Source organism: Python bivittatus, unplaced genomic scaffold, assembly GCF_059951505.1.
Source record: "Python bivittatus isolate LINGU-HERP-01145 unplaced genomic scaffold, Pbiv_v1 ctg000070_np1212, whole genome shotgun sequence".
NCBI classification, from domain to species: domain Eukaryota; kingdom Metazoa; phylum Chordata; class Lepidosauria; order Squamata; family Pythonidae; genus Python; species Python bivittatus.
In genome coordinates, this window is record NW_028277034.1 from 32337979 (window position 1) to 32361260 (window position 23282).

Below are 23282 nucleotides of genomic sequence, written 5' to 3' on the forward strand. Positions count from 1 at the left end.
ATCTTTTTGGCAGTTAAATTCCTGCATCTCTCCATCCCTTCTGCCTAATGTCTTCTGTCTTCTTGGAGGCTTTTTAGGGTTGGAGTCCCTCTGCAAGGGCTTCCTGTGTCCAATCTAAGAATTCTTCAACTTTTCAGATAAGTTGTGTGTGTGTATATGTATGTGTGTACAGTTTTGTCTAGCCTGTATACCTTCAGCTTGTCCTCCAGGGAATCAGTATACACTTGTAGGATGTATGAATAAAGAACAAACAAATGACTCTCTCTTGACTTCCTGCTCATTTGCTCAGTTAGTTGCTTTCTGGGAGGTGATTTCTGTATATGTTCCCTGAAACTGCTTCAACTAGATCAGCAGGAAGCAGTGTTCTACTCATACACAACGGGCAATCAGAGGCAACATGTGCAATTAGCAGCACTTAGGAAACAGCATCAGTCAAGAAAAAATCAGCACTAGTCAGAAACAGTGGCAATCAGTTAGCAGTCAGTCTCCTCTGTGGGTCTTCCTCTTTCTTGTGCTTCCTCACCACAGTTGAACTCCCTTGCCAACTCCTGTTTGATCTCCCTGTTTGCTTGGTCATAATTTTCATCTGAGAAGCTTGTCTTACATGGTTGGTAAGGAGACTTAAATCTGTTAGCCAATTTGCTCAATATGTTGTGTACAGGGATGAATTTTCTGAATTATGAAGTGACTGGTCTTTGTGTAAAGAAAACCATCAGTCATGTATAACTCTTAACAACTGGAATATTTTTTATTTTTAAATTAAAATGTTGTTTAGTAGTGCATATGTATTGTCTTTTTGCAGAATATGAAGCTGATTTAGAAGATCATATAACATCAGATACTTCTGGCTACTATCAGCGAATGTTGGTAGTTCTTCTACAAGTAAGCTCCTAAAATATAAATTTAAAACACAGAAAAGAGAACTTTTTTGAGACTAGAATTTCTATATGCCAAGTGCACATTTTTTTTCTTGGGTTGATTAATTACGAAAAACTTCATTGTGTATGGGTGTTTTCAGGACAAGGTTTATTGTGAGACACCCAGTGTCAGTTTGGAGCTGGGTAGCACGAAATTGAAACGAAGGGTTCAGACATTGACCTGTTCTGGTAATAGCTTGTATACATTGGTTAGGAAGTCACATGCAGCTGTAGGGCTGCAGGTTGCCTAACCTGATGAATCTTTCTGTTCCAAAATATGACTAAAGAAATACCGTGCATGCATTGGTATTTTCCAGACCTTTTTCTTCCTTACCTCTTGTCTTGAGTTGACTTCCATTTTTCTGTATTTATTGGTACTGTCTTCTTGCAGTTGTGCTGCACTTTTAGTAACACTGGCAATTTAGGGCACTTTCCCATAGAGATTTTTTCATGTCTTCGGCCTATTAATTCAGCACCTAAAGCTCAAAAGCCACGTAGCATCCTGTATTATAGACAAGAATCACTTGGGCTATGTACAAAGCATATGCTATAAAGAAAAGAACAGAAAGATAATCCAGGCACAGAAGACTTGATTACGACTGATTTTTAAACTCTTTCTAATTACAGTTTTGATTCACAGAGTCATAGCATAAACTTTCTCCTTGTATTCCATTTAGGCTAATAGAGACCCTGATGGCCAGATTAAAGAAAGTCTAGTTGAGCAAGATGCTCAGGTAGGTAAAGATTCCCTCTTCCTGTTTCACCTAAACATATCTAAAATGACATCATAAGGACATAAGAAAGTAAAGAGTTTACTCACTTGAGGAGAGCTTGATTCTAGTATGGAAAAGGTACTGGCAATTTTTATAGTTATGCTTCATTACTGTGGAAAAGCCAGGAAATCTAGATAATTTTCCCTTGTATGAAGAACCATAATTGTATAATAATTGCATTATATGAACGAAAGCAAATAACTGAATCGGGTTTTTTGGAATCAGTGGTAGTTCCCCTGATGTTTCCCTGAATTGTATGGTTCCATTCTCAAACTATCTGAAGTAAATCATTTCTAGTTTGTGTCTGTGTGACTGCAAGCAGCCCGTTTGAGACAGCAGCACCATTTAGTTTTAGGAACATAAGCAGTTGTGACCAAAACCTCCATTTCTCAAAATAGCTCTGGAAGATGGTATTCTACAAAAATGAAAAAGTTGGTAATAAGAGCTTGAAGAGTTTATAACTGCCCTCTTTTTAAAAAAAAATGGAAATGGGGGTATGTTTTACTCCTCTATTTCATGGCTCCAAAAGACATCAGTTTTGAGTTGCTGTCCCAGAAATCTGCACAGCATGTACTGTTTTTGTACTGAAGTCTATAAATCTGGTATCTAAGGTGGCAGCATCTAACCAACCTTGACTGATCTTAACAAGGTAAGTAGAATCAGACATGATTATGACTTGAAGAGGAGGCAACTACCAAACCACTTCGCTGTTGTTATGGAGGTCTAACTTCTTGGAGTCCAGGAAACCACCTGGAACTGACCCCAATTCAGCAGAGTAGTTACTTTTTAACCTGTAACTCCAGTTGTTGCTTTTTGTATGTGAAATGGGGAAAGGAGGATGGGATGTTCAGGCTTGCTTTATTTGAGAGAGGTTCTGCTAAATACAAGTTTCTCACTTATATCTATTGAACAGCCTTGAGCAAGAGGTGCCCTCCAGATATTGGTGGGCTATATTTTCAGCAACTACAGATATCATTTAGGATGCATTTCATTTATTGTTCTAGTTATATCCAAGAAATGAAAGATTGTCTAGTGCAGTATTTCTCAACCTTAGCAACTTTAAGATATGTGGACTTCAACTCCCAGCCAGTCTGGAATTCTGGGAGTTGAAGTCCACATATCTTAAAGTTGCTAAGGTTGAGAAACACTAGTCTAGTGAGATAGATTAGGCTGATTGGGCTAGAGCAAACATTGTTTTTATTGTAAACATTGTATAATTGATCATTCCCTGCTTTATTCACTCAGACTCCCCCCAGCACTTTTGCAAGACAGTACTTAGTCTCTGTGTTTCCAATTTGACTCTTATTCACTGTACCAGTTTTTTATAACCTGGTACCCTTTCAGCATGATGGGCTGGAGATTATAGGAGTTAAAGTCAAATTTATAAGAGGGGCCGGGTTACCTGAGGGACCGCCTGTCCCCGGTTACATCTGCCCGTCCCATCAGATCTGGCACAGAAGGCATGCTGTGGATCCCGTCTGCTAGAGAATTACATTTGGCGGGTCCCAGGAGGTGGGCCTTCTCTGCTGTGGTGCCTGCCTTGTGAAATCTTCTCCTCCCAGAAACGAGATTAGTTCCATCGCCCTTGACATTCCACAAGTCCCTCAAGACCTGGCTATGTGATCAGGCCTGGGGCTGCCAGGGGAGTGGGGACATTTTACGATGGCTCCCTTATTAATTTTATCCCCTCCTGTTTTGTGTGTTTTTACTGTTTTTTTATATGTAGTAGTTTTTAATGTATTCATTTTTTAAATTGTTGTACGCTGCCAAGAGATGGGTGGCTATATAAATATTGATTGATTGATTAGATAGATAGATAGATAGATAGATAGATAGATAGATAGATAGATAGATAGATAGATAGATAGATAGATATGAAAGACGTCCAGATGGAGAAAAGGGTGCTACACTGTACTGGCTGATCTTGGTATATGACATGAAATTAGTATTACTCATAGTGTATGGAGGATGTATAAGGAGGGCTCAACTACTTGCCTAACATTATTTCAAAGTAACTATAATCCAGAGTCTGCCACAGAGAGTACAAGTCTTCTAAGAATCTTAGAGAAGCAAATGCTTCTGGTGAATGTTTTCTATTGCTCTGTTGCTTTGTTAATATTTGGTTTACAACCAGGAAAAAGGAGTGGTAGCAACAAAATTATTGGTTAGATCATTCTGCTTTCTAGATCAGATAAGCTTTATAGTTAATTATAGTAATTTAACTGTTTCCTCATAGGACAGTGATTTCTGTCAACAAAAGTTTAAGGTTCAGATGGTTGAAAAATGTAGGGCTTACCAGAAAAGAAAAGACAAAAAGGCTTCAGGATCAGTGTAGAGGGTGCTAAAATGGATTTGTTGATATAATGAAAAATATGTACATTCTACATTTGTCAACTCTGTGCTGGCTCCTCTGTAGGTATGATGAGATCCTCATATTTGATTCTTCCAATATAACAGAGAAGCTAGCACTAAGGTTAATCAGTGGCTCAAGTAACTTTTTTTCTCCATAAACTTAAATCACATGTTGGGGTCTGATGAGTTTGCAAGAAGAAAGAGAAGAATGGGGCAAAGGGGCCTTTTAGTATAGACATGGCTTGTGACAGAAAAAAGCCAGCCCCAATGAAAGCTTCATGTCCATAATATTGCTACTGTATTGACTCTCTATATTTGTCTGCTTTCACCAGATATCAACAAATCCATTTTAGCACCTTTCATTGTTTGTTCTCTACTTTTTTTTGATGCCTTGTTTGATACAGATCCTATTGTGCCAGTTACCAAATACCACATGAGTATCTTCTTGGTGTAGCCAAGTCCTAGATCTTTCACAAGTGGTATGTGCTGTCATGCAGAGGGGCTGGGAGGAGTCTACATGAGTAAAGCAGGGAATGGGCAAAGGCTCTTGAGTTGTTTGTGAGGCTGTCCAAAATGGTATAGCTATTATTAGCTACCTTTTGTCTATCTATGCCAATTGAATAGCAAAGTTAGAATGATACAGAATTGTTTCTGCCAGGAGATAATTACATGAATAATATCGATACCTGTAATGGCATGTGGGAATGACCTTGGGAGACAAGAGGAAGAGCTGCAGACTAGACAGCGGTTGGACAAAGGCAGCTGAGTCCTAAGAAGGAATGGGGGTGTGGCAAACAGAAGGGTCCCTTCCTAGTTTCTTGGACTGTAAAGGCAAGGAGTGAGAGATGTACTTTTAGACTTGCAAAATTCTGTTAATGTAACCTTACAGTGAAGTAAGAGCTAGCACTGCTGGGTGTGTTTCTTGTCTGGATTATCTTGCAAGGCTGACAGTAACTGAGCTTGTAATACGTACAGGTAATCCTTGGGTTACAACCATTAATTCAGCAACCATTCGAAGTTATGATGGCACTGAACAAATGGAAGTTACAACTGGTCCTCAAAGTTCTGGCTGTTGCAGTGCCCTTGTGGTCACATGATCAAAATTTGGGTGCTTGGCAGCTGGTCCGCATTTATGACCAGTTGCTGTATCCTATGGTCACAGTTTCCTGCCCTGCATGAACCACCCATTTCAGCTCCAGGTCAGCTGGAGGCAGCGGCAGTGGGGGGCAGCAGGGGTAGGTGGTGGAATGCAGGGCAGCCAAAAGGGCAGAGATGGGGGGAGATGGGTGGGGGGAGTTGAAGCTGAGGCAGTTTGTGTAGGGGAGGAGAAGCGTGAGGTCCTCGCCTAATGACCTCATGTTCTTGGCCTGACAACCACAATGTGGACTGCTGGAGCTGCTGTTGCTAAGTGTGTGGTCATGTGATGTTTTGCTCAACGACCACTTCATTTAGTGATGGAAATTCCAGTCCCAATTAGAGCTGTAACCCGAGGACTACCTGTAAAACATTGGACACGAGCTTTTCCGACATGGTTATACTAGCTTATTGCTCAAATTTCAGTTAATTCTTGATGCTTGGCATTAGTTTTCCTAATAATTCTCCTTTATATAGCAAGTTAAGAATAAAGTTATCCTTTCTGCTTTATCATTTTAAATCTGGAATTAAAATAATAAATGAAACTATACTTTGCCATAAGGTTGTTCTGAAATTAAACTTAAATATAGAGATGGTACTAAATCATTCTGTTCCGGAGAAGCATTTGAGAAGCCATTAACGCTTTTTATGTACGAGCCACTTTTGTTTCCAGAAAATGGATCGAATAGATGGCATATCTCACTGATCATTATTTACCCTCTTTTATGAAGAGCTGGACTTAGAATCCTCTTTTAATCAGATAGATAGGACATTTTAAAAACAGCCACATTAAAAGAGGAAGCAGATTAATTTTATACATTATTTTACATATATTACTTGGAGGAAAACAAATTTTAGAAAACAAGAAAGGCTAATTACAAAAATGACAGTTTTAAAAAGTTATTGAACTGGGATTCTTTTCTTAATGAGGCACTTCCTGCTTTTTCATAATATCTCTATTTTACATCTGATAATTTTGAGACAGTCTTGCAAACTATTTTTTCTGTTGCAAATAGCTTTCTGTTTATCTGTCGGGGTGTCCATGGGGGTGGTGGTCAAAAAGTCAAGATGGGCTTGATTGCTTAGACCTCTTGACTACTGTCTTGACTATTTTGACACATGCACTCCTCCCGTGGATGCCCTCTCCTCAATGTTAACTTGGGCTTAGATATTTGGAGATAGCTAATAAAGCTGGAAATGCTACAAGAATGTAATGTAGAAGCAAATTCTTGAAGAAGAGAGTTGGTACTAAATTTGGCAAAATATACCATTGTGGTTCACACATTTGGCATTTGTTGTGAAAGTATTTACTGTGACCCAGTGTAGTATAGTAGGGCATTAAACAGACCTGGCTCAGATTCCTCTTTGGCCATACATTTTATGGACAATCTTTGGCCATACACTTGCCTCTCAATTTAACTGTTGTTTTGTAGATAATGCTGAAATAAGATATAATTGCCAACCATCAATTTCAATATATGAAATGACTAGGGGATACTATCTTGTCCATTACTTTGGATTGACTGTAGTCTGTCAGTGGTTGGGGTATCTGTACAACTGAATGACTAGATCAGACTTTGTCTCCAACTTAGCAGTAAAGCTGAATGCATTTGTGGAATCACTTCTGTCCCCTACCCTAGGTCTGAATTGGGAAAGAAGGCAGGAACATGTTTCTGTATTCATGTTGGCTTTGCCTGGACTTTTGAATATCCCTCAATCTTAGCATAATTGAAGAGGCAAACCTTTTCCATTCTTCTAAGAGTTCCTCATTCTGGAACTTGCCCTGTAAAACTTGACAAGATCATATTTGAAGCCTAAGTTAAGAAATGATGTGTCATTTTGATGAACCTACTGCATACTTTTAAACAGAAACAGACAGCCCTGAAAATGAATTTGTTAGTTTTTGCTACATTGACTGTGTTTTCCTTTTTGGCGTGCATAGCTATTTGCATAGTAATTAACAAATGGGATCAGGAAACATTAAAGTGATTAATAACTGACCCAAGGGTCATGGTATAAAAATAAATTACCATATTTTTGATCATTTACATGATTTATTCTAGGAGATGGTTTAAATTGTGTGGAATTTTTTTTAGTACAGAAGACTGGCATCTAGAATTATTTTTCTTTTACAAAGCATTTGAAATGCTAATCATGGAACATTCACATGATGCCTTGTCCACATTCCACAACGTGAAGCTATTGTCTCAAGAGAAAATTAGAAGGGACCAAAATAATACTGGTTCTTATTGAGGTTGGTGGGAGTTGTAGTCCAACGCATTTGGAGGGTAGCAGAACTGGGAAGATTGTGATTGGGAATCATATTGAAGTGACCAAAAGAATGAATGCAAAAATATTAGTTGTGTAAGGATGGTTCAAAAGTTCTCCAGTAGACTTGTAATCTAATATTGAACCCTTACCCAAGATAAGCGCTATCTTTATCACCCATGGCTTTATTTAAAATACAGAAAAAATCTTACTATTTCTTTTCATTAATTAATGATGAACTTTCTTTTCTTTTTATTTTGACAGTTGTTGTTTAGAGCTGGGGAACTGAAATGGGGAACAGATGAAGAAAAATTTATCACCATTCTGGGAACTCGAAGTGTATCTCACTTAAGAAAGGGTGAGTAGTACTGAAAAGAGTAGTGATAGGTGTTTTTAATAACAACTTTAATAAGTATATAAATGCACCCTGATGTGGAATGAATTTATACGTATGTTGTTTCTGAATATTTAAATTTCCTGCTGTTGTAGCCTACTTGCATTGTTCTGCCCATAGGTTGACGGATGTGTGTGGGTTTGGATGTGTGTTTTTCTATGCTTGTTTGAAGAAGCTGAAAATAAATAATATGTAATAGTTAAAATGTAATTACCATCTCTTTTACTCCTGTTTTTGATTTTTCAGTGTTTGACAAATACATGACTATTTCTGGTTTTCAAATTGAAGAAACAATTGATCGTGAAACATCTGGTGCACTAGAGAAGCTGCTTCTGGCAGTTGGTAATGTATAGTCCTATTCTTGATGAATCTTAAGTTTGTATATACTAAGCCTGTGTGAAGCAACATAGATTCTATTTAACTAAGTGATTTGGATGGGCTCAAATCACTTCAAGCCAGTGTTACAGGAGAAGTTTCCTGTCTGTTTTCTCCCTCAGCTCTGGCCAAAGAGTTTCCCAGTCTGGGTGGTTTCTGGATTGCTGGCAACATACTCCAAAGTTGCCCAATCTGGAAGACCTTCAGCACAAGCCACAGGGGCTCTGGGCTGAGCAACTGCAGTGCAGAGAGTAGTTCTGTTGCTCTGTAAGCTATAGATACACATCCAAAACCCCTTGTTGCAAGGCCAGGAGGCACTGGGCTGAGCAGCTGTGGCATGGATGGTCATGCTATAAATGAAGCAGCTGCCCACTCATAGTCACCTAAACAGAGTGGTATGAGTTGTGGCTGTGTGGCCATGTGTGCTGTATGTGCTCCAAAGCACACCTAACTCCTTCAAGCAGTTGATAACTCCTAAGTGATGTCACCGCTTGTGCCTTGCAGCTGCTCAGACGAAGCCTCTTTAGATGGAAAGTTCCTGCTCAGTCACCAGTCAGCCAGTCAATGGAGGAAGAAAATGGCATGGTCATGCTGGCCAGGAACTTTGGAAATTCATGTCCATGTAGAAGGACAAGCCAACTCAAAGCTCCCTGAGAAGCTGTGTGATGGTGGCAACCATGTTGCTATGCATATCACAGGCAACAGTAGCCCTGCTGAATCTCCCTCAGGACTGGGAGGCTGAACAACAGCGGAAGGGAAGAGAAGGGAAGGACCGTTCCTTTCAAGTTTCACATAGTGCTAGTTTTTATATAAAATAGAGTTCAGCAGGAGACTCTCTACTTTTTGTCTCTTTGGCTCTTGCCCTCTGATAATGATGATGATACTTAGTGACAGTATGTTGGTAGTTTCCCAAGATTTTGTGCAAGGTCACTAGAATCACATGAGAGTTTGATTTCTTGATATTTTGGACATTTTTATTTTATTTCATTATTTTTGGAGGGGCGGAAGTACTTCTTAAGGATATCAGAGGGATACCCAAGGGGGACTGCATTGTTGACTCTGGTGCACAGGAGGTATCTGGTGGGATCATTAAACTTCCTTGGTTATCCTATTAGGAACCTGAGTTAAGGGGAGGCTTAGATCACGGTCTCCAGTTTGGAGCCTATGCCCTGGGGACACTTCCCTAAGTGCCATGAAGTTTCCTGTTTTATCAGACTTGAACATTTTATAAAAATGTGACTAAAAATCCAGGAACTGTGTAGGTTGAAAGCAGATGCAAACTTTTACCATCATCTTTATTTTCAAAAATACCATATGGACCTTGTAAGCTTTTTTTCAAAAATAAAAATGGTCAGCAGCAGCCAGATGCTTAATTTAGAAGTATACCAACTTACCTAAAAGAAATATGAAAAGAATGTTGATAGGTAACATCCTTCAGGAAGGGTGTGAAGGTGGTATTCTGCTAAATTGGTGCTTCTTAACTGTTATCTCCCAAGGCATATTTAACTGGCATCTACTAGCTAAGAGTTGGGGATCCCTGTTTATTAAACTTCCCAACAGGACAAAATATTGGTGGTGCAATTCTGTGAGTGTTTACTAAGCAATAGGTTTATGTTTTTGTTGACTGGGGTTTGTTGCTAATTGTATAGACATGGAATTATATTATAGATTGCATATATGCTTCACTTTTTCTTTGGAAAGTCAAAATACCATATGCTCAGATCTACCTGAGTTTTATCACACAATAATACTATAAGGTAGATTGAGCTAAGAGAGAACAACTGGCTTAAAGTCACCCAGTGCGATCTTTGGTTAAATGAAGAATTAACTTGGGTCTCCTTGATGCAAATCCAGTGCCATAGATTTACACTGTACTCCTGACCAGAGAATTGTCAAGTGTAGATTCTGTAAATTCTATTTAAATATATATAATGTGTGATGGAAATTGTGGATCAAATAATTCATTGTTAAAACTTCTTCCCAGTGTTCAGGGGAATAAATTCCATTTGTATAGCTGCTTGTCATCTGATAAAGTAACGCTATGATATTCAAATGGATTGTTTTTCTTCTCCCAGTGAAGTGTGTCCGAAGTGTTCCTGCGTATTTGGCTGAATCTCTCTTTTATGCAGTGAAAGTACGTATTAATCATTTTTAAATAAAATCAACATCTTCAAGTGCTACTATTTAAACAATCTCAGATAGACAGTATCTAAGTTACTTTCTTGAACATGAATATTTTGGCTTCTTGTTATTCCATGTATATTTATTCAGAAATAAGGCCCATTTTATTCAATGAACTTTACATTTTAGGGACACATCTGTAGGATTTCAACCTTAGTTTACTGTTGAAGATAGTTGAAAAAGAGATAATAAAATGAACTGAAGGTAATTTAAAGCTGGATGTTTCCAGTTCTCTCATTGCTTGTTATATATACAGTGTAGTATTTCAAATATGCATTTGGATATTGCTGATTATTAGTTGATCTGCAGTAAAGAACTGTCATGAGGTGTTCATCATATGGTCCATTTTCAATATGTTGCTTAAAAACTAAGTTGCAGCAATTTTTATATAGCAGTAGTCATTGATTTAGCCTCTTTGGCTTTGTCAGTCTGTTTCATTTGTTTTGTCAATTTTTATTTTATTTGCATTCACATATTTTATATTCTTTTTGAAGTTGTATTAAAGCAGTGGCTCTTAAACTGAAAGTAATTATCCCCAAGGGGGTAATTTGAGCATATAGTGGAGCTAATGGACCAATTTGTAATTGCTTGTTTGCAAATTGAGGATCCAGTTTGGGATTGCGACTGCTGAGACACTGGTGTAAAACAACAGAATCTGTTTTTTTTGTGGGGGTAATGACACTATTTAAGACTGGGAAAAGGGGGAGTTGGGTCAAAGAGTTCAAGAACCACTGTATTAAAGCAATAAACATTAAAAAATGAATTGTTCCTCTTGATTTGCAGAACTATGGCCGTTTTCATACATCATGCTAAGTCATTATTTAGTTTTAACTATGGCTTGTTGAATAAGACATTTGTCTTAGTGGTTCCAGTGGGAAGAGTTAAGCTAGACTCAAGCATGACTTGGTAGAACTACTGCTCAGTGCCCTTAATTGATTGCTTAACTTTGTTTTACTAGGGAGCAGGCACTGATGATGATACGTTGATCAGAATCATGGTTTCAAGGAGTGAAATTGATCTACTTGACATCAGGCAGGCGTTCAGAAGAGATTTTGCAAAATCTTTGCACCATGTAATTCAGGTAAATTTTATCTTACCCATTATGATTAATTCATATTATTTGTAATAGAAAATACTGCTGCTCCATGTGATAATTTTCAGAAGAGTATATATGTATTACAGGTTGCCAAGCTTTGTGTTATGTTTCAGCCTAGGTTAGTTAAAACAGAAGCATTTTAATCATGGTTTATTGATTGAGAAATTTGTTTTATTTATTTTATTATTTATATGTATAGATCTATTTATAGATTTATATCCCACTCTTCCTCCAGGAGCTCAAGACTTATACCAACCCTCTGAACAATTAGGGCTGAGATAGTGATTGCCCCCAAATCACCTAAGTAGCTCCCATAGCTGAAGGTAGACTTGAACCTGACACTCCTGGTTAGGGATAGGGTTACTCTTAACCTTTCCACACACTGGCTCTGGAGTAAGCATTTGATTAAGGGTAGCAGCATATTTAAACTCTCCTTTTGTTAGAACTTACCATTTACTAGTTTGCAAATGGAAGATAAGTAGATAGTATTGGTTCTGCAGCTCTAGATTTCTGATGAGCAAAAATAGTTTGCTTGATAGTTTGTGTGCACCATTTTCTAGGAGATAATGATATAAATAGTGCTGGAAAAAATACCCTTTTTTAAAGAATGGACGGACTCACTGCTGATTGCTCCTGTGCTTTATAGAAAGACACATCTGGTGACTACAGGAAGGGCCTGCTGCTGCTGTGTGGAGGAGAAGACTAGTAAAGTCTACAGTAACACAGAGGACAGAATCTTAACTCATGCCTTGTGCCTTTTTCATGCCCACGTAAAATGGCATTTACGTAGATCTGCAGTCTTCTTTGTATTCACGCTGACATTTGTATGTCAGAAGCAATGTGCATGTTGCTAGTCACACATTATAATGCTTCTTCTTGTATTGGCTTGCTTACATAGGATTACTTTCCTAACCAGGGAAGTTATCTTGTTTATGCAAATCTTTTTTTTTTTACATAATTGAAACTTACAGGTTGCGGTTTACTTAAGTCTCAGTAAAATCAATAGGACAAGGTTGGATCCAGTTTCTCATGTATACATTCCATATTCAAAAAAATTGACAAAAGTGCCTCTTAAATAAATATACTTTTATTTTTAAAACCAAAAACCAGAAATCTGAGGGTGCTTCCAGGCAAAGCATTTATTATGCAATTACTGTTTACTAAAGTTTCACAGCGAGTCCAGATGATACTGTTTTCCTGGAGGAACATACCCAGATTTTCCCCCTGCTGCTTCTGACGGTTTTCCTCACACAAAGAATCAGGAGGAAAAGGTATGATAATTGCACAATGTCTTTTGAGAGGACAGTGCTAATAGTGGGCTATCTTCCTCTTTTTCTGCAAAAGTGGAAGTAAAATACATTCCAAGAACTAAAACCAAATTTCCTCTTAGCTAATCTTGCACTATAACTTGCACTTTGTACTCATTTTAAAGAAAGCATCCACTAATAGATTTAAAATTGTGAGCTATGCATTAACTGTCCTCATGTAATGTGATTTTGGTACAATTAAAAATGTTTATAATCTACTAAAGGGCTGAGTTGTCTGTATGGTACACTGAGGAGCAATAAAAGGAATACAGCTAGGAGCATTGAGAATACATGGTTTTATTTAAGCTTAAAAAACGTCTTCCATACTTCCAATTTGCTGGAATTAGGATGAAGGATCTTCCTTTTACCATTAGAAAGCTTTCTTCACAATTTCTGGGTCTCTTATAATTTCAGTGTAGGTTGCTTGTATGCTTACATTCTGCTACTTTATGTTCTACTGAAGATTAGAAACATTTTGAAAATGTCACAATATAGAATTGTGTGCCTTGTACTGTTAGAGTGTTTCAAGAAAATTGAGGTCTAGAACATATCCATACGTAAGAAAGAAAGCATGTAAGTTAGTGAATCCCTAACTGATGTTCCTGCTTTAATAAAGAGTGCAAAATAGCTCTGTAAATGAAAAGAAGGGGGAGGAGCCTTGGTTAGCTGACTTGTTCAAATGCCATAAAACTAAAATATTTACTGCTATGTGAGGATAAAGGGTTATGGTACTAGTACCTCGCTTCTGTCCTATTGTCAACATTAACACTATTAAAGTTAAAGACCTTCCCATTCTAGCTGGGTTCAAAGTTCATTCCTAATTGAAGTACTGTACAGAATGATATTCTTACCGTACCATTCAACATAATGTTTATTTATCATAAATAAATATTATGTCGAATGGTACAGTAAGAATACCGTTCTGTACTTCAGTTAGGAATGAACTCTGAACCCAGCTTAGAATGGGAAAGTCTAACTTTTTCAAACAGGAGTGGAGGTGTCTCGTTCTGTATAATTAAAGTGCTTCTGTGATTCATTTTCCCCTTTGTTGGATAGTGGGAAGGAAGAACTGCAGTTTTCCTGAATAATATGCTAGGATCAAGAATGAATAGGGACAAGTTTCTCAGACAAATGTGAAGTAGGTGGAAGCACTTCCAAGTTGAGAATCTGGCCACAAATCAGATGGGACGCTCCTTGTACAACCCTAATCATTATTATATTTTGCAAAAGAACTTTATCCAGATGTGTTGACATGCAATGGGTGATCGAATGGTACAAATATTTATTACATTATTACCATGAGAACAGAATTGGATGCCCTACCTTTTTAAAGGTAATGATTAATGAGGGAGGTAGGAAGAAACTGCTAAAAGTACCAACCAAGATCTGAAGGTGGAATAAAAAGAATTCAAATAAAGATAAATTTCACAATGAAAATTGATGAAAATACTGATGTTTGCAAAATAATTTCATTTCAATATAAAAATACAAGTCAAGATCACAAGGGAATAGGGAGTCATCTGGAGTTAAACAAGCATTTCAAACCAGGATCATGCAACTTTCCAGGATGGCTGTATTTGGTCTTCAGCAGTGAGAGGCTGAACCCAAAAGCTGAGGGTGAGACCATGCCAAAAAAAAAAAAAAATGATTTAGACATTATTAGAATTGAATAAATCCCATTTCTCTCTAGCCATGTATTTAATTATTTCCTGTATTATCATCCTGTTATATTTCTGACAGCAGTTCTTAACGGGTTTCAATCCCAAATTTGCTAACCACAAATACATAATACCAACTAGCCCAATGGACTGGGCATTTATTTTTTTTTATTGAGTAGCATTAATGCATGTAGAATGTTAACAGAAATTTCAGTGGTACAAGTTTATGCAATAAATCAGTTTCCATTGAAAATTGTTCACAAGAATCTTCTGATAGCCGTATATTTGTATGTTGATTAATATACAAAGTAGAAATTAAACCAGAAGTTCCTAGCAGCGAAAAATCAGCGAAGAGATTTTTGCTGTCTGATCAAACTTCTATGGAGAACACATATGCTATGGGATCTAGAAAGCAATGTAGACTCCTGAAGAGTCTAATACAATTGCACCCTACTTCTCGAAAGACCTGGTTTGAGACTGCTGAAGGTCTCGCTCTGCATCTAAAAATGTGAAGAGATACAGAGTAATTGTAAATCACCTGGGTACATGAAGATTTCTAAGAACCTAAAAAACTGAAAAACATACTCTAATGTTTATATGATTGGCTTCATAAAGATGCTGACTCAGTGTTGTTTATTTTCTGTTTTCCTCATCACCCAACAACCACTGCTTCTTTTTATCAAATCTCTAACACTCTCAGTCCCATCCAACCCCTCCTCCATATCTGCTAATTCTCCATACCAATAGCTATTTTTAAATTAATTCCTGATTTCACAAATGAATTTCTTGAAAGAGACCATCTATGAGAAACTTTTTAACAAATGGAGATTGTCTGCTCAAACCACCAAGACCTCTCCAACGGCCTGGCTGGTTTCATTAATACTGTTCTGATCAAACCCTAACATTTCAATCAAGAATCATAGCTAGAGCTAGATTTGAGGCTCAAGCCCAGATGCCTGCAACTCAGGCGGTCTCACAGGACCATCCAAATATGGCAGAACACAGGGACAACATCAAATGGACCAGCATAAGTTATTAAGCAGGATATGTTTCTAAAATGAAGAGGAAGACCAAGATAAGGCAGTCAGACACAGCCCAGCCCTAGCAACAATTGCGAAATGTCATAAAAACACACTGAAACGCAGGAATGCTCCACTGCATAGAGAAGTGCCTGGATTGACTGGTCTACTTAGGAGCAGTCTGCTACTGGAAATCAGGAGTTACCATTGCTAGCTCTGCTCAAGTGAAAGCTGAGCACATCTTATATTTAAAATCCCCCCAGACTGGCACAGGCAACTGTTACAAGCCATGATGAAATCAGAATGAAGCCATGTGCATCATGATACTGATGCACAAACAATGGGATGGAATTTGGTTCAATTACATCATGTAGAGAACCACAGAGATGACCTTGGGGAAGGAATGTGACAGCAAAACATGATATAAGCTTGGGAAGAGGAGAACATTAGAAAGAAACATATTCTGCCTTAACTCTCTTTGGTATAAGAGAGAAGGAGGGGAAAAGCTCTCACTATTAAGATTAATGTCAGCCCTTGAAGGTGGGCCAGGCCAGGAAACCTACCCCACAAGAAATACTGGAATTCTATTTTATTGATATTGACTATAGTCACAGAGGGGGGGACGCGGTGGCGCAGCAGCTTAATGATGCTGAAAGTTGCCGGCCAGAATGGTTGACACTTCAGCGGTTCGAGCCCAGCTCCGTGCAGCAGAGTGAGCTCCTGCTTCCTCCCCAGCTCCTGTCAACCCAGCAGCTCGAAAACTTACGTGAGTAGAGAAATGGGTACTCTCACCCCGGTGGGAGGAAAAATGCTGGTGGCGCTTGCATGGGAGACGGGACCAAGTTGCCAGTAACGCGGAAGCCGCACACACACGAAAAAGGTGCGAAGCAATGGAAACCTCGCCTCCTGTGCTCGCCAGCTGGGCTCTGCTCTAGGAAGGAGGCAATGGCAAAACACTTCCGAAACACCTTGACTTGAAAACTGCAAGTCGCCGCAGAATCGGTAACGATTGAGTGCAGATTAAAAAAAAAAAATAGTCACAGAAATGATGAAAGTCTGACAATATTTTCCCTCCTTCTTTCTTATACCAAAGAGAATTAAGGTGGAGTTAGTTTAAGTTTCTTTGTGTGACAGTTTACTGTGTATATAATTTCTGTGAATTGTGTTGTGGCTTATTTGTAAACCATGACTTGTCATTGGCTTGGAAGGTGGACACTGCTTTGCCCTTGAACTTTCCCCTCCTGAAGGAGCAATGGTCCCTTTGAACTGTATTTACAGCTACATTTTTCCCTAGAGGATTTATATAACAATCTGGGGCATGTTTTGATTTAGTGGTTTGTAAGCCATGATTTATGGCTTAACATGTTTGTGAGCATAGGCAGTTGTACCTTATTCAATAAACTGTAGGTACACAATCATGGATTAATATGGTGTGAAAATTTGGCCAGTAGATTTATTGTTGTCTGTATTAACAGCCACATATTTGGCTGACCAGAAGATGGTGCTGGTGGATTACTTATGCCTTAGCAAATTTTAGATAGGATCACTAGGCCACTCTCAATCACTTGTCCACTAAAAGTGTTTTATTTGATCCTTTTCCTAAAGTTAAACTATTCTGAACGCTATTTGGGGGTAATGTTTTCTAGAAATAGTACATTACTATTACATTTCTTCTTGAGAACAAAACATGGAACTTAACAGCAATCTAACTTTTTTTAAAAAAATTTTTTTAAGCCAGTGAAGTTGCAATATAAATTACTCAGTTTTCAACCAGTTTTCAACTTCATTTCCATATATGTGTTCTTTTTTCATTCTGTCTGAGAAGTCTCTGAAAGTATTGTTTTTTCCTATGGATATATTAAGGGGGACGTGGTGGCGCAGCGGCTTAATGACGCTGAAAGTTGCCAGCCAGAAATGGTTGACCCTTCAGCGGTTCGAGTCCAGCCTTCGCGTTAAACAGGGTGAGCTCCTGTTTCCTCCCCAGTTCCTGTCAACCCAACAGTTCGAAAACTCACGAGAGTAGATAAATGGGTACTCTCACTCTGGTGGGAGGAAAAATGCTGGCAGCGCCTTGCAAAAAGGAGTCGGGAGCAGTTGCTGGCAAGCGTGAAAAACCGTGCGCGCCCGAAAAGGGCGCAAAGCAACGGAAACCCCGCCTCCTGCGCTCACCAGCTGGGCTCTGCTCTAGGAAGGAGGCCATGGCAAACCACTTCCGAAACACTTGCCTTGAAAACTGCAAAGGACTCGTCCAAGCAGTCACTGCAGAGTCGGTAACGACTGAGCACAGATTAAAAAAAAAAAATGGATATATTAATGACTTTTCTGAAACTTAAGAAAAAGGGGAGCTCCATGCTTGGACATCAAGTTTAGTTTCTAGTAAAACAGGTACAGCAGAGATGTGCTATAGAAAGGCCAGTCATCCACATTTACTAGAACAAGCAAAGAAACACAGCAAAAATGAGCATTTTGCCAACTGAGCTGGAAGTCATCCAGCATCCCTGTTGAACAGAAACAAGTTTCAGGCTGCTGTGTGCTGGGAGAGCCCTTTGAGAATAGTGCCTTGAGTTCCAGCATGGAAGAAGTGTAGTATGCAATACAGAAATTAAAAAAAAAATAGTAACCTTCTCACTATATTTAGCAAGCAGCTTATTGGGTCCTTCCCAATCAGTTGCATGTATATTTTTGTGCATCTACTTGGAAATAAACTGTTGCCTTTAGCAACATTTTTTTCTTTTTTGGTTTGGTTTTGTAATACAATTATGTCTTCCAGATACCTTGGATAGTTTTACAGTTCTCCTCCATTCAAGCTGGGGGAAAGGGAGAATGCCACCAGCTGACACCGCCTGTAAATTTTGTCAGCTGATCTAGGCATTCACAGGGAAAATGACAGGCTGAAATTGAATGCAGTGCCTCTTTAGGCTATAATAGCTGAGTACAAAGAAAGCTTGACAGGCACAGCTTGTCAAGGCAGACTAAGAGAAACTGTGAAATTCCTTGATCTGCACAACTGTAAAAAAGGTCAAAGGACCATCATCTTTTTGCAACTTCATGTCACTTTACTTTCAGAGTTTTGAAATAGGAATAGTAGCTCCATAACTTCAATGTTAAGTGTTCATTTCATACAGTAGCTATTATTTATCTTCGGATAAGAACAAGAGTGACAAAAGTAGCAGAATAAATAATCTCAGCAAGAACAATCAGGCCTACAGTACAATAATAGTGTGCTTTGGCCAAAATACTACCCTTCAGATACCATTATCTATGCTGATTGAGGATGATATGAGTTATAGTTCATCACATTTCATAAAGCCCAAAACATATGCCAGCCCAAAAGTGAACTCTTAAGCCCTCTTGAGACATTACCTTTACATGTCCAACCCATTGCTTAAGAAGCAATCCCTCCCCTCTGCCAACTCAGCTAGTATCATGTGAGAGATGGTCTCCACACTAACAGCACCATCGTCTGCATTTCTGTGGGGAGATTTTGCATGCACCTAGACATTGGCATCCTTCATCTTTAGGATTCCAACTCGAGGGAAACCAATTGTCTGTTCTACAGAGCCTAGCTCTGCATACAGTCAAAACCAGGTTTTCCTATCTAAGCAAATATATACATTTAAAATTCAGCAGAAATTTTGGTATCCCTAAAGGCTATCTGAGAAACATAGATGCTAAGCATGACTGCACCTTTTCCCAATGTACCTTAGGTAATTGCCAAAAGTCAGCATAAATTCATCAAGAAAAAGTGTAACCTTATCTAATCTTATCCCTCAGAGAAGAGTAATAAGCATAACCAGGGTATTACACATAAGTCCTATGTGCAATACCCTGGTTTTATGTTTATGTAAGAGAGAGAGAAGGAAATGTTTAGCCTTGGGAAAAGAAGTCCAGGATGGATTGAATATGATCCATTTCTTCAACACCTGGAAAAATGTCACCCAGAAGATGATCAAGATCTGTTCTTCATTATTCCAAAGTGCAGGATATAAAATAATAGATTCCAATCTCAGGAAGCAAATCATTGTTGAAAGCTAGAGCAAACAACTTCCTAACAGAAAGGAGGATGGTAGAGAAGTGGTGTAATAGCCTTTACTGAATGTGTTTAAGTAGAAGCTGAGCCAGTTTGGTGTAATGGTTAAGGCACCAGGCTAGAAACTGGGAGACCATGAATTCTAATCCCGCCTAGGCACAAAGCCAGGTGGGTGACCTTGGGCCAATCACTTTCTCTCAACCCTAGTAAGGAGGCAATGGCAAACCACTTCTGAAAAACCTTGCCAAGAAAACTTCAGGAATTTGTCCAGGCAGTGTCTGAGAATCGGACATGATTGAATGGAGAGAGAGAGAAAAAGAGAGAGAGAGAGATGAAGCTAGACAGCCGTCTTTCTGGAATGCTGTACAGTAATTTGAATTCCTGCATTGAACAGGTGATCCAATGGCCTAAACGGCCCCTTCCAATTCTATGATTCTATGACAAAGAAAAGATGCAAGTGTTGCATTCTGGAAAGTGTTGAAGAAAGAAAAAAAAAGTGTGTGTGTGTGTGTGTGTGTGCCACAAAGGGAGGGAGAATGGAGGAGATGGGGAGGAATTAGAGGATGAAACATCCAAGAGGTCTCCAAAAGGTGCCACTGGTTACTAGTTGGCTAATCGTCAATGCAGGAAGCTCATACAAAACTCTGCTCATACTGGAGCAGAGATTTAGAAAGTGGTCATAGCAAGTTGAAGCTATAGACCAGTGTTTTACACTGAAGGCTGAAGGGTTCACGTGCACTCTCTTTGAATATGTCTTGTAGAAACCCTTCAAAAATGGTCACCGAACAATTCTGTAGAACAATGTAATTTTTGATGATTCAGATGATTCAGACATGGGAAAGAATAAATGTATAGGGGCAACATTCTAATGAAATCTATTTTTAAATAAAATTTAGATGTAAATAAGGTAAGTTTAATTTTGTCCTGGCCTCACCTACTGTTTGGTAAATGATAGCTATAAGGTAAAAGGCTAGGGGCAGCTCTCAGCCCCAAAATGATTCATGCCCCTACTGATATTACCAAACCATTTCTGGCGACTTTGCAGATGTCTGTATCTAGTTTTCTTGGCAGCAGTCCAGAGGTGGTTTGCCATTGCCTCCTTCCAGAATGTGTGTGTGTGTGTGTGTGTGTGTGTACCAATCAGGCCTGACCCTGTGTCTCTTCTAAACCCAGACAAGGTCTGCAAACCTCTGCTAATATACATGAAGAAAGAGAACTTCAATGCATTTAATACAATTTCATTAAAATGGTTAGGACAGACATTGTGTCCATGCCAAATGCTTTGCTACAAAAGAGGCTTGAGCACAGAGTGGATCTTTCTAAGAAATTAGCCTAATGCAAATCCATGGAGGACATAGTGCTATTTAATCTTCCCAGTTTTATAGCCCATGTAATTAAGTATGGCAAACTCATCACACTATCAGGTGTGAATAAATGAACTTTGTCAGTTCAAGCAGGGATTTAAAGGAAGCCACACTTTACAGAATTCAAAAGATTTTCATGCCAAATTATTAAAAGCTATATGGATGATCTCTCTCAAAATTATCAGGTTGATCAATTATATATAGGAAATTATCATTCTAGGGACTATATATATGACTTTAGCTAATTAACAATTATACATCGGCCCCGACACTCCCGGTGGTTTACGGAGGAGTTGAGGGTGCTGAAGAGGGTTAAGAGATGTCTAGAGCGCCACTGGAGGAAGACATGGACTGAATCTGACCGAACACATGTTAGAGCCGCTATTAAGGCCTACATCGTGGCGATAAGGGCGGCGAAGCGCCAATACTTCTCCGCCCTTATTGCGTCTGCAGAGTACCGCCCAGCGGTCCTGTTTGGGATCACCAGGTCCCTCCTTGGTAAGGGGGATGTAGTGGTTCATTTGCAGGGCCGCATGGAAGAATTTGCAGAGCACCTGCAGGATGAAATTGCTCGGATTCATTCCAAGTTGGACTCCGAGCGTGGTGCAGGGTCTGGGGAGATACCGGGGATCATTCTTGCCTAGTTAGCTGGGAACGGTTTGATCCTGTGGTTCCTGAGGAAGTGGACAGGATCCTCCGGACTGTGAGGGCCACCACTTGTCATCTGGACCCATGCCCCTCCTGGCTGGTGAAAGCAGCTCAGGAGGTGACGTGGTTGGATCCAGGTGATGGTTAAGGCATCCTTGCAGGAGGAAGTGTTTCCAGCGCCCTTTAAAGAGGCGTTGGTGCACCCCCTCCTCAAGAAGCCCTCCCTGGATCCTACGGTACTGGACAACTTTCGTCCAGTCTCCCACCTCCCCTTCTTGGGCAAGGTGGTTGAGAAAGTGGTTGCTTCGCAGCTCCAAAGGGTCCTGGAGGAAACAGATTATCTGGACCCTTATCAGTCAGGTTTCAGGCCCGGCTATGGAATGGAAATGGCATCGGTCGCACTTATGGATGATCTCTGGCGGGAGCGGGATGGTGGTAGTGCGACCATCCTTGCTCTCCTTGATCTCTCAGCGGCATTCGATACCGTCGACCACGGTATCCTATTGGGATGGCTCAGGGACATGGGGGTGGGCCGCACAGTGTTGTGCTGGTTCACCTCCTTTCTCCGGGGCCAATCCCAATCGGTGGTGATAGGGAGCGAGAGGTCCCATCCTCGGCCCCTCCTTTGTGGGGTGCCGCAGGGTTCGGTTCTCTCTCCGCTCCTTTTCAACATCTATATGAAACCGCTGGGTGAGATCATCCGTCATCATGGGATGAGGTATCATCAGTATGCTGATGATACTCAACTATATATCTCCATCCCTGGTGAGGTAAGTGATGCCGTGACCACCCTCTCGCGGTGCCTGGAGGCTGTGAGGGTCTGGATGGGGAACAACAGGCTCCAGCTGAACCCTGGCAAGACGGAGTGGCTGTGGGTTAATGGCTCCTCTGTATCTGGGACGTTGTCATTGTTGGTCCTGGATGGGGTAGCACTGCCCCAGACAGACCCAGTGCATAATTTGGGGGTCCTCCTGGACTCACGGCTCCTGCTCAAAGAGCAGGTGGCAGCCGTGGCCAGGAGAGCTTTTGCACAGCTTCGGGTTATGCACCAGTTACGCCCTTTCCTGGATCGGGATGCCCTGCGAACAGTCACTCATGCCCTTGTTATCTCCCAGATAGACTATTTCAATGTGCTCTACATGGGGCTACCCTTGAAGAATATCCGGAAGCTTCAGCTGGTCCAGAATGCGGCCGTGCGAGCAATTTTTGGGGCCCGAAGGACCCATATAACACCTCTGCTCCATGAGCTGCATTGGGTACCGGTTTGCTTCCGGGTCCAATTCAAGGTGTTGGTTATCACCTTTAAAGCCCTACATGGCATGGGGCCAGGTTACCTGAAGGACTGCCTCACCCCCACGATTTCAACCCGTCCCACCCGATCTCACAGAGAGGGCAGGCTCCGGATCCCCGTGGTAAGAGAACTTCGATTAGCGGGGTCCAGAAGGCGGCCCTTCTCTGCTGTAGCCCCCGCCCTTTCGAACATCTTGCCCCTGGAGGTGAGACAGGCCCCCTCACTCCAGGCCTTTCGGAGGGATTTGAAGACCTGGCTCTGCCATCTGGCCTGGGGCGGGGAGGGAGGATATCAGAAATGGGATTGGCTGGCCCCTTAGCGGCCTGGTGTGGCCCCTATCAGCCTCTTGGATTTTTTAGGCTTTTTATCTTTGTAATGTCTGGTTTTTATAACTTTTAATTGTATTTCTGATTTTAGTTTGTTGTAAGCCGCCCAGAGTCCCCCGTTGTGGGGAGATGGGTGGGGACAAGTCTAT

At 40.1% G+C, this 23282-nt stretch overlaps 1 protein-coding gene across 1 annotated transcript in view; it reads left to right on the forward strand.

The window, feature by feature from the left end:
* Positions 1-12547, forward strand: part of ANXA5 (annexin A5) — a 28455-nt gene extending 15908 nt beyond the window's left edge. Inside the window, exons 7-13 of the mRNA XM_007436317.4 lie at positions 803-882; positions 1595-1651; positions 7709-7802; positions 8085-8180; positions 10289-10347; positions 11353-11475; positions 12137-12547. Coding sequence (XP_007436379.1) covers positions 803-882; positions 1595-1651; positions 7709-7802; positions 8085-8180; positions 10289-10347; positions 11353-11475; positions 12137-12196 — 569 coding nt within the window. The 3' untranslated portion in view covers positions 12197-12547. The remainder of the gene's footprint in view (positions 1-802; positions 883-1594; positions 1652-7708; positions 7803-8084; positions 8181-10288; positions 10348-11352; positions 11476-12136) is intronic.
* The last annotated feature ends 10735 nt before the right edge of the window (positions 12548-23282 follow it).